Source organism: Mesoplodon bidens, assembly GCF_964165515.1.
Source record: "Mesoplodon bidens genome assembly, chromosome: 1".
NCBI lineage: Eukaryota > Metazoa > Chordata > Mammalia > Artiodactyla > Ziphiidae > Mesoplodon > Mesoplodon bidens.
Window position 1 is genome coordinate 217,105,689 of NC_138176.1, and position 15,372 is coordinate 217,121,060.

General features: G+C 38.2%; 1 protein-coding gene across 1 annotated transcript in view; it reads left to right on the top strand.

Annotated features, from left to right (window-relative positions):
- Positions 1-7,704: 7,704 nt before the first annotated feature.
- ELMOD2 (ELMO domain containing 2) overlaps positions 7,705-15,372 on the top strand; it is a 28,358-nt gene continuing 20,690 nt past the window's right edge. The window contains exons 1-4 of the mRNA XM_081243858.1: positions 7,705-7,809; positions 8,596-8,678; positions 8,942-9,090; positions 10,991-11,019. Of these exons, the coding sequence (XP_081099984.1) occupies positions 8,949-9,090; positions 10,991-11,019 (171 nt within the window). The 5' untranslated portion in view covers positions 7,705-7,809; positions 8,596-8,678; positions 8,942-8,948. The remainder of the gene's footprint in view (positions 7,810-8,595; positions 8,679-8,941; positions 9,091-10,990; positions 11,020-15,372) is intronic.

Here is a 15,372-nt window from a genome sequence, read left to right on the forward strand (position 1 = left end):
CAGAGGGAGAAAACCAGGAGGTCTAATGGAAGAACAGCTAGTGCTTTAGTTTATCCACGTAGTTGATCTCTGTTGGAAAACCCAAGGAGGCCATGATGCTAAGCATAGAAGAATGATTAATTTATTCAAAACACCCAGGCTTTGTGTGACAAACTCCTTGGTCGTAGAAACACTTTGTAATTGCATCAAGAGTCTTAGATCCAGGGCTTCCCTGGTGGCACAGTGGTTGAGAGTCCACCTGCCAATGCAGGGGACACGGGTTCGTGCCCCAGTCCGGGAAGATCCCACATGCTGTGCAGTGACTGGGCCCGTGAGCCATGGCCGCTGAGCCTGCACGTCCGGAGCCTGTGCTCTGCAACGGGAGAGGCCACAACAGTGAGAGGCGGCGTACCGCAAAAAATATATATATATAATAATAATAATAAAGCTTGTGTTTTCTTATTAACTTTCTGTTTGGATGATCTGTCCATTGGTGTAAGTGAGGTGTTAAAGTCCCCCACTATTATTGTGTTACTGTCAATTTCCTCTTTTCTAGCTGTTAGCAGTTGCCTTATGTATTAAGGTGCTCCTATGTTGGATGCATATGTTTATAATTGTTATATCTTCTTCTTGGATTGATCCCTTGATCACTATGTAGTGTCCTTCCTTGTCTCTTGTAGCATTCTTTATTTTAAAGTCTATTTTATCTGATATGAGAATCGCTACTCCAGCTTTCTTTTGATTTCCATTTGCATGGAATAGCTTTTTCCATCCCCTCACTTTCAGTCTGTATGTGTCCCTAGGCCTGAAGTGGGTCTTGTAGACAGCATATATATGGGTCTTGTTTCTTTGTCTATTCAGCCAGTCTGTGTCTTTTGGTTGGGGCATTTAATCCATTTACATTCAAGGTTATTATTGATACATATGTTCCTATTACCATTTTCTTAATTGTTTTGGGTTTGTTTTGTGGGTCTTTTTCTTCTCTTGTGTTTCCCGCTTAGAGAAGTTTCTTTAGCATTTGTTGTAAAGTTGGTTTGGTGGTGCTGAATTCCCTTAGCTTTTGCTTGTCTGAAAAGCTTTTGACTTCTCCATCGAATGAGATCCTGGCTGGGTAGAGTAATCTTGGTTGTAGGTTTATCTGTTTCATCACTTTAAGTATATCCTGCCACTCCCTTCTGGCCTACAGAGTTTCCGCTGCAAAATCAGCTGATAACCTTATAGGAATTCCTTTGTATGTTATTTTTTGTTTTTCCCTTCCTGATTTTAATATTTTTTCTTTGAATCTAATTTTTGTTAGTTTGATTAATATGTGTCTTGGTGTGTTTTTCCTAGGGTTTATCCTGTATGGTACTCTGTGCTTCCTGGACTTGGGTGACTATTTCCTTTCCCATTTTAGGGAAGTTTTCAACTATAATCTCTTCAAATATTTTCTCAGACCCTTTCTTTTTCTCTTCTTCTTCTGGGACCCCTATAATTTGAATGTTGGTGCGTTTAGTGTTGTCCCAGTGGTCTCTGAGATTGTCTTCAATGCTTTTCACTTTATTCTGCTCCTCCGCAGTTATTTCCACCATTTTGTCTTCCAGCTCACATTTGTTCTTCTGTCAGTTATTCTTCTGTTGATTCCTTCTAGTGTACTTTTTATTTCATTTATTGTGTTGTTCATCTCTTTCTTCTTTTGTTCTTCTAGATCTTTGTTAAACATTTCTTGTATTTTCTCAATCCATGCCTCCACTTTATTTCCAAGATTCTGGATCATCTTTACTATCGTTACTCTGAATACTTTTTCAGGTAGATTGCCTATTTTCTCTTCATTTATTTGGTCTTGTAGGTTTTAACCTTGCTTCTTCATCTGTGACATATTTTTTTGCCGTTTCATTTTTTTTTTTTTTTTTTTTTAATGAGTGGGATTGTGTCCCCATCTTACCAGTTGTTTGGCCTGAGGCTTCCAACACTGGGGTTTGTAAGCTATTGGGTAGAGCTGGGTTTTGGTGCTGAGATGAGGAACTCCGTGAGACCCCACTCTGATGAATATTCCCTGGGGTCTGAGGTTCTCTGTTAATCCAGTGGTTTGGACTCAGAGCTCCCACCACAGGAGCTTCGGCCTGACCCTGGGCTCGTGAACCAAGGTCCCGCAAGCCGCCGGTTCACTTTGGGGTTCCTCCCCTCTTCTTGGGCTTCAGAGTCTCCCACCAGCGGCCATCAGGCGCCCTAGTTGTGGGGAGATGCTAACTCCGTGTCTTTCCACACAGCCATCTTGACTCCGCCTCTCATCAGGAACCTTTTGAGTCCCAAAATCCCAGTGGTCGCCACGAGGTGGCAGTATTATATTTCATTCAAAGCCTCCAATTTGCATGTATTGTGGTGTCAGAAACTTGTAAAATTATGTATGAATGTGTGAGAATAGTAGGGTCTCAGCAGAATCCTTGGGCCACTACCCATTACATATTTTTCGTAGCTTGCCAAATATTCCTGTAAGGTGTTGTGTCTCCTTTTTATTGACAGAGTCCTGGAGGGGGAGTAATTTATTGTTTACCATTTATAAAACACCTCTGGTGGCCCAAAGTTATTTTTAGAAATTTCACTGATTTCACTAAGCTCTAAATCTTTTTTATTTAGTCTACCATCTTCTTTATTTTCCAAGCATTGTTTTGCTTACCAATGTGTATGTGTCCTATTTTTTTATTAATTTTTATTGGAGTGTAATTGCTTTACAATGTTGTGTTAGTTTGTGCTGTACAGCAAAGTGAATCAGTTATACGTATACAGATAGATATCCCTTCATATGTACACTTCTATGTATAAAATAGGTAACTAATGAAAACCTACTGTATAGCACAGGGAACTCTACTCAATGATCTGTGGTGACCTAAATGGGAAGGAAATCTAAAAAATAAGCTTTAAATCTTAACTAGATTGATTCAGCTAGTCATACGTGCCATGACAGCTCTCAAATCTCCTGAGTTTCTCCTCCCAAGGTGGGGAATGATCATAATGTAATCAGTATAATGAATTAATTTTGATGGTGATCATGTCTAAGTCCGCTCTCACCAAATTGTAGCAGTGAGCTGGAGAGGTCAGATGTCCTTGGAGAAGGACCATAAATATATTACACATTCCTTCTCATGCACAAGCAAACCGATCTCACTCTGAGAGCGAGATCAAGAAGATAGCATAGCTGAAAAGGGAACCCTCCCACACTGTTGGTGGAAATGTTAATTGGTGCAGCCACTATGCAAAATAGTCTGGAGGTTCCTTAAAAAACTAAAAATAGAACTACCATATGATCCAGCAATTCCACTCCTGGGCATATATCCAGAAAAGTCAGGAAAAAAAAGTTACATGCACCCCAATGTTCATAGCAGCACTATTTACAATAGCCAAGACATGGAAGTAACCTAATGTCCAAGGACAGATGAATGGATAAAGAACATGTGGCCCATATAGACAATGGAATATGACTTAGCCATAAAAAAGAATGAACTAATGCCATCTTCAGCAACATGGATGGACCTAGAGATGATCACACTAAGTGAAGTAAATCAGACAGAGAAAGGCAAATATCATATATCACTTATATGTGGAATCTAAAAAAAAAAATACAAATCAACTTAGTTGCAAAACAGAAACAGACTCACAGACATAGAAGACACATTTATGTTTACCAAAGGGGAAAGGGGAGGGGGAATAAATTAGGAGTCTGGGATTAATAGATACATACCACTATATATAAAATAGATAAACAACAAGGATTTACTGTATAGCCCATGGAACCATATTGAATAATAACCTATAATGGAAAAGACTCTGAAGCTGTACACCTGAAATTAACACCATATTGTAAATCAACTATAGTTAAGTAAATTTAAAGAAAAGAAGAAGAAGGTAGCATAGTTGAATCTATCACAAAAGCAGCTTGTTTAGCTTGTTGAACGTTAGCTTGTTGAATGTCTTAGGCAGTTTCTACAGTGCTTGGCAGAACAGACACTAATTTAAGTCATGGTAACTACCTTGTTCAAATCATGATGGCTAACAGTTATTCCCGTGGGTCTTTTCTCCTGGGCCACAGAGGATTAATAGAAAGCATTAGTGAAGATTCTGCCCCCATTGTTTACTAATGAGAGGTGAGATTTCCTGTGTCCTTCCCCAATCTGACACTGCCTGATATTTACTCCAAAGGAAGGTCTGAGCAATCTTCAGGGCTCCCATTTTACGTGTCTAATTAAAAATCCATAAAGGGCAGACTTCTCTGTGTCTTAAAAGACATTTGGCTTTAAGCTGGTAGTGACAAGGAACTTCATCACATCCACTGTAATTACAGATTCAGATAAAAGGAGGCACTGGGTAGTTCCTACTTTCTTATTTTTCCAGCTTCAGCTTCATCACGATTCTGGTGCTGCCTACCATAACATTTTCATTTGCTGCAAACTTCAATTTTCATACCTTAATATTGCCCTTCCATTCCCCTGATGATATTATAGTACATTTTGCATTATTGTTAGATAATCCCCCAGAGGTTTTCCACTGTCCTCTGCCGCTCAACATAAACTATATCATACAGTCTTGGACATCCTAACAGGGGTCAGTTGATGATTTCTTTTTTTTTTTTTTTTTTGCTGAACGCGGGCCTCTCACTGTTGTGGCCTCTCCCGTTGTGGAGCACAGGCTCCGGACGCACAGGCTCAGTGGTCATGGCTCACGGGCCCAGCCGCTCCGCGGCATGTGGGATCCTCCCAGACCGGGGCACGAACCCGTGTCTCCTGCATCGGCAGGCGGACTCTCAACCACTGCGCCACCAGGGAAGCCCCAACTGATGATTTCTTGACACTCAAGTTAGTTGTCCTTTTCTACCACAGCCCTAATGATGAATTAAAATAACTTCCCTGTGCTAAATGCACCTTATTTCCCTATTTCAGCACCCTTATCCCTAAACTCATCCAGGCTGGGATAACTGGGACAGATCTGATAGATTAACTTAGGTGAGGCCGACACAGGAGCCTGAATAGTTTTCCCTGCTACCAGCTGTTGTTAATGTGCCACCAAACCCTCTGTAGGGAATCTGTCAAAATTCTTGCTTCTTTACTCCCCCTCCCCCTTTGTTTTTTAAAAACAATCATATAAGTAGTTCTACCTGATTCAATGGTTATTTCCTTTGTTCTGGTTAATATCTTCACCCCAGCCCATTAGCTTAATTTTGCATAGCTTAAATTTTCTTTTCATTGGTAAACCCCATTACTAGTAGCTGTGAGAACAAATTTGCCTTGGCATTCTGTGTATTTCCTTGTCCTTCCATTAAAAAAATATTATATGGGGAATCCATACACGAGGGGTTCCCCCTAAGCACAGTGTCTAACTTAGTTTCAGGAAAGTGCAGCACAAATCATCATAAAACCAGTCGGAGTTGCCACTGTCCATAACATTTTTAATGCTTCTGCAGAAGTAATCCATTTCACTGTTAGTGAAAGGAGTATACAGTTTTCCTTCTCCGTATAAACTCGCTGCATTCCAGACTTCACACACTCCACAAGAGGGCTTGATATTTTATTTGGGTCCTCCATGGATCAAACCGCAAACACTGTAACAAATTGTTGATTAACAGTCATACCAAACAACTCTATCCATTAAGCAGTTTCTAAAATCAACAGTGCCTTTGTTGTTTAGTCTGAGAATCCAAGAAAAGCAGAGATTCCTCAGTACTACACAAAAATATAACCAAACTCCATTACACCATAGCCTCTTTCCTCCTTGTAGGTGTATCTAATAAGGCCTGGTAGAAGCACACAATTTAGTTCAGAGACCTAAGTAGGTCCCACTTTCTCCTTGAAGCCAGAATTCTAACCTTAGGATCTAACCACCATTTAGCCAGCCACAAAGGAGAAAGACAATAAAATGAGAAAGATAGGAGGCCAATCTTCCCTGAGGCACAGGACTGGTTTATTGTATCTGCTAGTTATATGCAAATGAATTCGTGGAAGAGAGAAGAGGAAATCAATATGCACCTGACATTTTAATAGACAGTGATCCTGCTTCCAATAAATGCAGTTCAACCAACTTCTCAGGTTCTGACCAAACAGGTGAGCATTCTCCTCTCTTGGAGAAAAACATGGATAGAAGTGGGCCAACAGGCAGCATGGAGACCAGCAGAAGGGTTCCTCTCTGCACCACCACCCCCAACTCTCAGTGTAGCACATTGAAAAGGTAAAAGGATTTTATAATTGTATTACAGAATTATCTCACTTTCTATTCTATGAAGGTTTTGTGTAATAATAGACACCTGAAATATAGGTTTGTTTCTAGTTCTTAATTTGCCAATTTGGCTGTGTACTTTGCCTTTCTGAATCTTTTTATGTACAATAAAAAATATTCATTGAGATGATCTTTAAGCTCCTTTCAAGATCCGAGTCTGTTTCATTATTATAGTATATGTCCAGGTTTCATTACCAAGTTAGTTGCTTCTATGGGTCAGGGATGATGGCTTATGCACCTTTCTCACACGTCTAGCGTTTTACAATTAGCACCTTTTAAAAAAACGTTGGTTGAGGTGTGGAAAAGTGTGTACTGCTGCTTCAGTTTGTGCTAACAAGGGGTTGGAGGTGGTATATATATATATATTTGCACAGAATGTCCCTGAAGGTACAAATAAGCAACTAATACTGGTTGCTTTCGAGAAAGGGGGCTGAGGGACCAGGAGTTGTGCATGGGTGGGTGGAAGTTATTTTTCCGTGTAAATTGTCCTTTGTACTTGTAGTTTACTCTCCCCTTGTTCTTTCTCCTCCAGGCATACTGCCCTTCCTGCTATTCCTCCACCTTATGAAGTATGTCTTTGCACTTGCATTTCTAGTGTCTGGAATACTCTTCCTCCAGATACTCTCACTCCTTTACTTCATTCCGAACACTGGTCAAATGTCACCTTAACACGGAGACTCCCCTGTCTACACTGTATGTAGAAACTCTCCCTCCCTTCCCTAATACCCCTTTAGTACCACTTGACATACTAAATATTTGCATTTATTTAATGCATGACTCCCTCTTAGAACACTGCCTGGTGCATCAACGGCCAATCAACAGATACTTGAGTTAATGAATGTACTGTTTGAGGTTGGATTTTTTTAAAAAGTCATGTGCATAAGTTACTTTTTCAAGAAAAAACCAGCTAAGGAATAAATGTTCCATGTACTATTAGATGTTTATCATTACAGGACAAAGTCTAAACTTCTTTACTCAACGTACAGGGCTCTCCGTATCTGCCACGTAGTAGCCATGGGCAAGTCATTCAACGTAAATTCTGTTTCCTCATCCGTAAAGTGGGACTGTTACTAGTTACTTCACAGAATTAAGATTAAATGCAGGTGAAAGCACTTTTGTAACCCTGGCGGTATGAAAGTTACACAAAGCACATCGCTTCTCCCGTGCTTGGAATCTAGGAGTAGTACACCGTTTCAGCTTGCGCAGAAGACCTGAAATTTAAGGCGAGAAAAATGTGCGGAGCCGCTCTGCCGAAGACCGATCTTTGGCGCGGGGCGTGCCTCAAGGTAGTGGTTGCCAGGGAAACCGTCGGGCGTCCCTAGAATCCGAGCACGCGCGGCGGGCCAGCCCAGCTCGACATCCTTTCAGAGATAGCGATTGGTGGAGCTCGGGCCAATCGGAGAGGGCGGCGGGGCGGGGCCGGGCAGTGTGCCGGGAAAGGCGTTCCCGCCGCTTCGCTCCCCGACTTCCGGGTCGCGGTGCTTGCAGGGAGCGTACCGCGAGTAGCGTCGTTTCCGTTGCCGGCAGTTTGCAGTCGGGGAAACCGAGGCAGCTCCAGCTCCTCCTAGTTCTTCCCGTTCCCGTGAGGTGGCTGCTGTTTCTTTTCCTCTCGCCCGGTGCAGCTTGGGTGCGGCTGCGCTGAAGGCGCGCGAGCCCCGCGGCGTCCTACGGAAAGTCCCGCGGGGCTGCCGGGCCGGCGGGGCTTTGTGCGAGCGGTTCCCTCCCACTCGCGGGCAGGGCGCGAGCTGGGCTGTGCCAGGCTCCGGGAGGGGGGCTCGGCTGCGCAGCGGCTCCCCGAGGGCTGGGGAGCTCAGGCGCCTTGAGGCTGGCGTTCCCTCCGCTTGGCAGTTCGGCTTCTTTTGTCCTGATGAGCGCGGACCAGATGGAATCATTTTAAAATCACAGTTCAGCCAGTCTCTGTGCACTGATTCTGCACTGACCTGCGGGGATCTCGAATTTGACAGTCCCTCGGGAGATGATCTATCTGTGGGAATGTTTAAGGCAGGAAAGAGATGAGCATTTTTGTTTTTAAGTAACTCCTCCTGGCTTACATTTCCCCGACCCCGCTTCATTTAGGAGCCGAAGATTTTTCTTATGGCATAAAGATTCAGTTTTATTGAGGGTGTAGTCTATTACTCTTCTTAGTATTTCTGCCGTTCACCTGTTGAATGGAAAATCAACAATTAGCCACGGTGTGATCTACTTCGTGTTCAGTTTGTGTACTTCATTTGTAAGCCATATGTAGTGTTTTTATCTGCTGCCATCACCTGACTGTGGGACAGCTGTAACTGGGATTATCCACAGGGGTTAAGAAGACATTCTTTATACAAACAATTCTGATATATGGTATATTTGATTTAATTGTTGCTTTAGGTGGGGTCCTTTTGTTCTTGAACTGTTGAGCCCTATTCTCAAAGAATAAGAAATTAAATAGTGAACTGAGAGCTTGAATCTAAGTAAGTAGTTTGATTTTTACAGTTAATTGTTTAAAATGATAAATTAACCGTTTGGCCAGTATCATTTAATTAATCTAAGTGGAATATATTACACCTGGCATTATTGTCTTAGATGCCTAAACACTACTACAAAATAGACACAATGGAACAACATTATATCTATTAATATAATTTGGGATTTGATGAGTTGGATAAACTTATTTTTTCTCTTTTTCTAAATCCAATTTAAGGTCGTTAAACCTGTCATATATTTCCTTCTCCAGGAAAAAAATGTTTATTTCTTTGTGGGAGTTCTTCTATGGGCACTTCTTTCGATTTTGGATGAAATGGCTCTTACGACAGATGACTGGAAAATGTGAATTGCAGCGAATTTTTGATACCTATGTAGGTGCACAAAGGACACACAGGATAGGTAATGTTTTTCGAAAAATGATAATTAAAAACGAATAAACATTTAACTCTGAATGAATATTTTTCTCAGTACTGATAGTGACAATAGCGCTTGCGTATCACGATCAAGTCACTTAATCTCAGTTTCATGATCTTTGAAATCTCACTTTGAATCCTTCCAGCGCTAAAACTGATTCTATAGAAAAAGAAACTATTACTTAATTCTGCATCTGTGCAAAGAATTACCTTCTCTGGCTCCTGAAATGCATCAGTTTTACCTTAGATTATGGTTGCAGCCTACTTTCTAGAGAAAAATCTCTATACTTCTATAAGCCCTTCCTTTGAAATTTTCACTTCAGTGAAGGAGATCCATTTTTATATTCAGCATCCTTCAATCTTTTAATCTCTTATGCAGTTCATGAAAGAATAATAACAGGTATCTAGTGATCCCTAGGAAAGATTATTAGACTAAAAATCTGCACTGTCCCATACTGTAGCCAATAGCCACATGTGGCTCTTGAACACTTGAAATATGATTAGCCTGAATTGAATGTGCAGAACTAGAAAATATACTCTGGATTTCAAAGGCTTTATATGAATGTAAAGGTATCTCATTAATAATTGTTTATATTCATTGTATGTTGAAATAATATTTTGGATCTATTGGGTTAACATATATTAACATTACTTTTATCTGTTTCTTTTACTCTAATATGGCTACTAGAAAATGTTAAGGTACATATGTGGTTCGCATTTGGGCTTGCATTATATTTCTATTGAACAGTGCTGCCCTAGTACCTTCTAAAATTGATCAGCTTTCAATACTTACTTGAAAATATGGCTTTAAATTAGAACACAGGAAGGTGAGAAATACGATGGAGGTCATTTCTCTTTGGCCAGAGTGAGGCAGACCAGGGATGGGCTGCAGTTCATGTTCACTGTGTCAGATGGAAAATCATGACTTAACCACAGCCTCTTTTGTGTTGAACAAGTGTGCTTCAACTAAGAAATCAACCCCTGTAAGATTTGAGGAGTGCGTGTTGGTAGCCAAGACAACAGGGGAAGAATGGCAGAGAAAGGAGAGAGTGAGCCTCAGGGCAGCTAGATGATTGAAGTTTAATTACTTCCCTAGATTTTTCACAACTTTGTAGCTGACTTAAATTATTGCCTGCTCTTTTGATTTGCTCTTTTGACTGCTCTGAGAAGAGCAAAGTACCTCTTGATAAGACCTCTTAGTAGTATTGATTGGTTTTTTATATTATGGCGGAAGAGCACTTTAAGACTTTATTTTGCAGCAAGAACATTTTTCTTGAATTTTTCAAATTGCTGAGAAAAGGAGACTGTTTACTATTTGCCAGAAAAATTTGTAAATAGACCAGTAAAAAACGTTCTTGTGATTCTTGAAGCAGAAAGCAAGAACGAAAAAGCTGTTTTGCTTTTTGTCTGGTTAGAGAATGGTTGTCCAGATAATCTAAAGTCTTCCTTTTTGCCCCTTTGTTGTATGTTTTGTTTGCTAGCTCTTCAAATATAAATGCTTACTTCATAAGGCTAACACATGAAAAGGTAGTATAGAGTACTCTCACTGTATTCTTAAGATGAGTTTCTGGAACCCAAGCTATTCTGAGGCAGCCGTGGATGAATTTACAGCAGTTAGTAGACACTTGGGGGTCCGCACAGATGATTCTGGGGAAATTAGGTTGGTTTTACCTCTTTGGCTCTGGTATGTGTGTTGGGTTGAGAATTTTGGAATCATACTGTAAGGATAAAATTTTTAAATATTTGCTATGTTATTCATGTAGAAATTATATCTTCTGGAACTATTAAAGTAATTTATTACTGGCTTGATATTTATACTATTTGTTTGCATAATAATTCACAAACAGCATTTAAGTAATAATATTCTTTTCTTTTTTTCATTTTAGAAAACTCCTTGACATACTCCAAGAATAAGGTAGGATCATATCAAGGAGATTATTCTAGACAAATTAACTTGGAGATACTTTTTCTTTAAAAGAATGTCTCAATTTTAGAGTGAATTATTTTTAATGTCCTACTAGAAGAGTCTTTGCTGTAAAGAGTATTGAGTGAAATTTTCCCACCTTAGAAGAAATATTCTATTTTTTAAAACCTTTTTTTTTTCTGTGTGTGTATGTGTTTGTGTACACTACTCGTGCACAAAGAAGGTATTTGAATAATTTTTTTCTGTTCTGAGGTTTTGCTTGTTTATTTTACCTCAAAACTTGTTAGCTTTTGGGAAAGCAGGGTCTTAGGGGGAAAACTTTCTCATAGACTGTGTCCTTAGGATAGGTTTGGATAGTTATAGAAAATCCTGGGTCATGTACCTTTTGATCCAAAATAAGTCATACCTCATACTGTTTATTAGCTGCTGCTGTGTAACAAACTTATAAAATCTCAGGGCATAGGTTTATTATATAAATGCCTTATAAATAAATGCATTATTTATTTCTTGCTCATGTGTCTGTGGGCCAACTGGAGAGGCTCTTCTTCAAGCTGGTGCCAAGTTCAAGTCTGTTGCAGTTGTCTCATTGTGGGACCTAGGTTGAAAAGGTACCTGGGAAATATTCTTCTCACAGTTGATCGTTGAACATCCAGCCACAGAGGCATATTTTAAGTTTTCTTGTGTCATGTCCATTAATATCCCTAAAGTAAGTTACTTGGCCAAGCCCAAGTCAAGGGGTGGAAAAATACATTATGCCCACCATGAGGCCATGTTAGGCATGTGGGTATATAATTCAATTACACAGGAGTGAAAAACAGGGACCAATAATTCGGTCTACCACATGCTTCCCTATAGTGCTTCGCAATTTTTTTTCTCTATATATAGATTATTTGGTGTGGCAAAGTTAAGAGTATGGAACATGTAGACCATTGTTTGAAATCCCATGGTAGATCACAGCCAGCATTAAACAACAACAACAACAAAAGGAATGGAATAGAAAATAATTAGAAAACAGCGGTCGTAGTAAGGTTAAATATGGTTTCATGAAAATTTAATTTTAGTTATCTGTGTGTGCATCTATCTCTGTTTTAGATATCCGTATATATGTTTGTATTTGGTCATGATGTACAATGTGGATCGAGAATATAGGGTCAAAAATTGTTGATTTGCTACTGTCTAGTGATATTAATATGAGTTACTGCTTCAGGCTGGAAAGAAAATGGACACTGCTGAATATTGCAAGCATATCTGTTAAGTTTTGGAGAGTGACCTATAAAATAGGTGCTTTACTGATTTAGTTAGTCTTTTATTTATGAGTGGCCAATGTGGGAATAACTCATATACATGAATGAATACCGGGGAGGGGAGAAGAGTCTAGAGTCCTACCCCTTTGTTTAGAATCCTATAAAGTGATAAATATTCTTTTTTTTTTTAATGAGACTGTAGGGATCTAGATAGTTAACAAGTTGCTCGTTCTAAAAATTTGCTTATACCTATCCACTCGTATAGTTCCATTAATTGAAACTTTGGATGCAATTTCACAAAGTAACAATATCATAAATTGTAGATGAACCTCTGGAGGGTTTCTGGAACTGGGAACTCACTTTCACGTCTATCTGTGTAACCATCATTACCAAAATTGATTGTAATGACATTTTTGGTCGTAAAATTTACTTATGGGATTTTATATGTGGTAAAATTACCCCAAACTTAAGTGGGACTGCACACAAGATGATACTTTTTAAGAACTCTAGTGCCTTGGTCAAATCCTTGAGCGAAGATTTGAATGATTGCCATATGTTCAACATTCCACCAGGGTCTTTGGTATATATATAAAAAAAAAAAGACTGAAATCGAATGTAATTAAAAACAGGCATTTAGAGACAGAAGAGGTAAATGTGGGCTGAAGTGTTTGGAGGCTTTAAGGTAGTGGTTACAAGTTAAAGAAAATAAAATGTTCATTATTTTTTATCTCATTTACTGGCAATTAAAGTTCACTTGAAAAGTAAACATTAAAATTGTATTCTTATGAATTTATTATTTAAAAATATAAATTGCTAATTGTGTTTCGGAGGGCATACTAAAAAGGAATAGTCAACAAATGGGTAGTTAAATACTTACGGAATTAAATCACAGGAGCTTTGCTTTCTTGTGGTTTTAAATCTAAGGTAAACTTGTCAATAAGCTAATGGAGGAAGTCTCATCAGTTTAAATATACAAGTTATAGTGTGTATTGTGTCTCATTTGTATATTTCATTTACTTTGTAGGGTAAAATTGAATTCTGATTTTGTGATATTTCTATTAACCTGCTCTACTTTTATATTCCTATGAAAAAAATCTGAGTTCAGATTCTGATTGTATCACTGTCTAGTTGTTTGTGCAAGTTACTCATTTTCTCATTGTCAGAGGAGGTATTAATATCCACATGGTTGTTTCAGGATTAGAAATATTATTATAATGAAAGCAGCCTAAGAGAATACCCAGTACCTGATAGGTATCACTAATATTATGTTAGTGATGATGGGATTAAACCAACATACACTACAAAATTTTTAGAAGTTTAAAATATGCATGAAAACCTCTTAGTTATTTAAATACTTAACATTACCAATGATTGCTGTGAATAAAAGTGATTTTAATCTATTAAGGCCAGTTCCCTAAAGCAGTGATAGTGTGGTCCTATTGGGTTGTGAATTGTTCTGTAGTGGAAATTCTTTCCTTGATTGTTAAAAATTGAGTCTCATTTGCTTGTATTTTACATTAGGACCAACCACTTATCAATTATATATTAAGGATTACTAAAACTTTGGGATTTATAAATGAAAATGAAAACCTTTTTAGAACTTGAGGAGTCTAGTTCAGTATTCTACTAAGAGGTCTGGCTGCTATTCAATGTATGGTAATGTTGCAGAGCTCCACCGTACTTATGCATATATGGGTATTTGAAAAATTTGAAATTTAGGGAAAGAACACTTTGTCAGTCAAATCATGTTTTTGATTGGCTGTTGTTTGGTTAGAGCTGCTGTCTTAGCTCTTAAATAGTAATGATAACATTCTAGCTATTGAATGATAAATTAGTTTTATAGCATCAGTTTACTTGTCTGTGCATTGATGGTATAGTAATGCACATTTGCATATCTTTTGGTCTCTAATTTTCCAAAATTAGACTTTAAGTACCTAACCTTTAAGTATATAACCACATAGGCATTGTGGTTCAAAAATGAAACATTCACACTCTGTGGTTACACTAACACAAATGTATATATAATTTCCCCAGATTTGCTTGCATGGTGAAACTCACTGTTGATGTTTGTTGGCTATAAATATAATTTGGCTAGTCATATAATTTGTAACTTACCATCAAGGTAGGTATAATAAAAAAAGACTAGATTACTTTTATGTTTATTGAATGTTATTTTGTAATAAAATCATATGCATAAGCATATATTATTTTCTTACAAAATATATGATAAGTGATTTGTATATGTTGCTTTCTTGTTTATTATCACCTCCTTTTTCTTTAGCTCTAAGGTAAACATCATTGGGAAAAGGGTCTTTGTATACTTACGTAGTTTTAGGTTAAAAGAGAAAGTTTTAGAATTGCTGACCTAAGAAATTCTTTAAGTCCTGTATATTCCAGTATTGAATATACCTTCATGAGCTCCATGAGAACTTAGACGATGTTGGGATACATGAGAACTTAGAAAATGTAATGGGTTATATTTCTCCTCCATCCAGCTGTTATTTTGTTTTTGATTAGGAACCAAAGATCTACCAAAAGTTTAGAGAATAAGACAGAGATTGACAGATGGATAAAAAAGCAAGACCCAACTAACTGAATGTTATTTCAAGAAGCATACTCGAAACGTAAAGTCACAAACGAATAGAAATTAAAAGCATATACCATGCAAACAATAAGCATAAAAAAGCTTTTGTGGCTTTCTTTTAGAAAATATAAACCTGGAGTGTTACTGGAGACTAAATCTTTTTTTTTTTTTTGGTAATGATAAAACGGCTAATTTATCAAGAAAACATAACAGTATTAAATGTGTATACACTTATTAACAAAGCTGCCAAATACTTGAAGCCAAAATAGACACAGCTAGACGGAGAAATATATGAACCCACAATTGTAGCTGGAAACTTTACTGCATTCTCTCAATAAATGATAGTACAACAAGAAAATCAGAAGGCTCTATACAATTTGAACAATACGATTAACCATCTTGACCTAATTGACATTTATAGAGTGCTACACCCAACAAATGCAAAATACATATTCCCAAGTACATATGGAACAGTCATATATAAATATCATATACTGGGTCTTTTAAGTCTCAGTA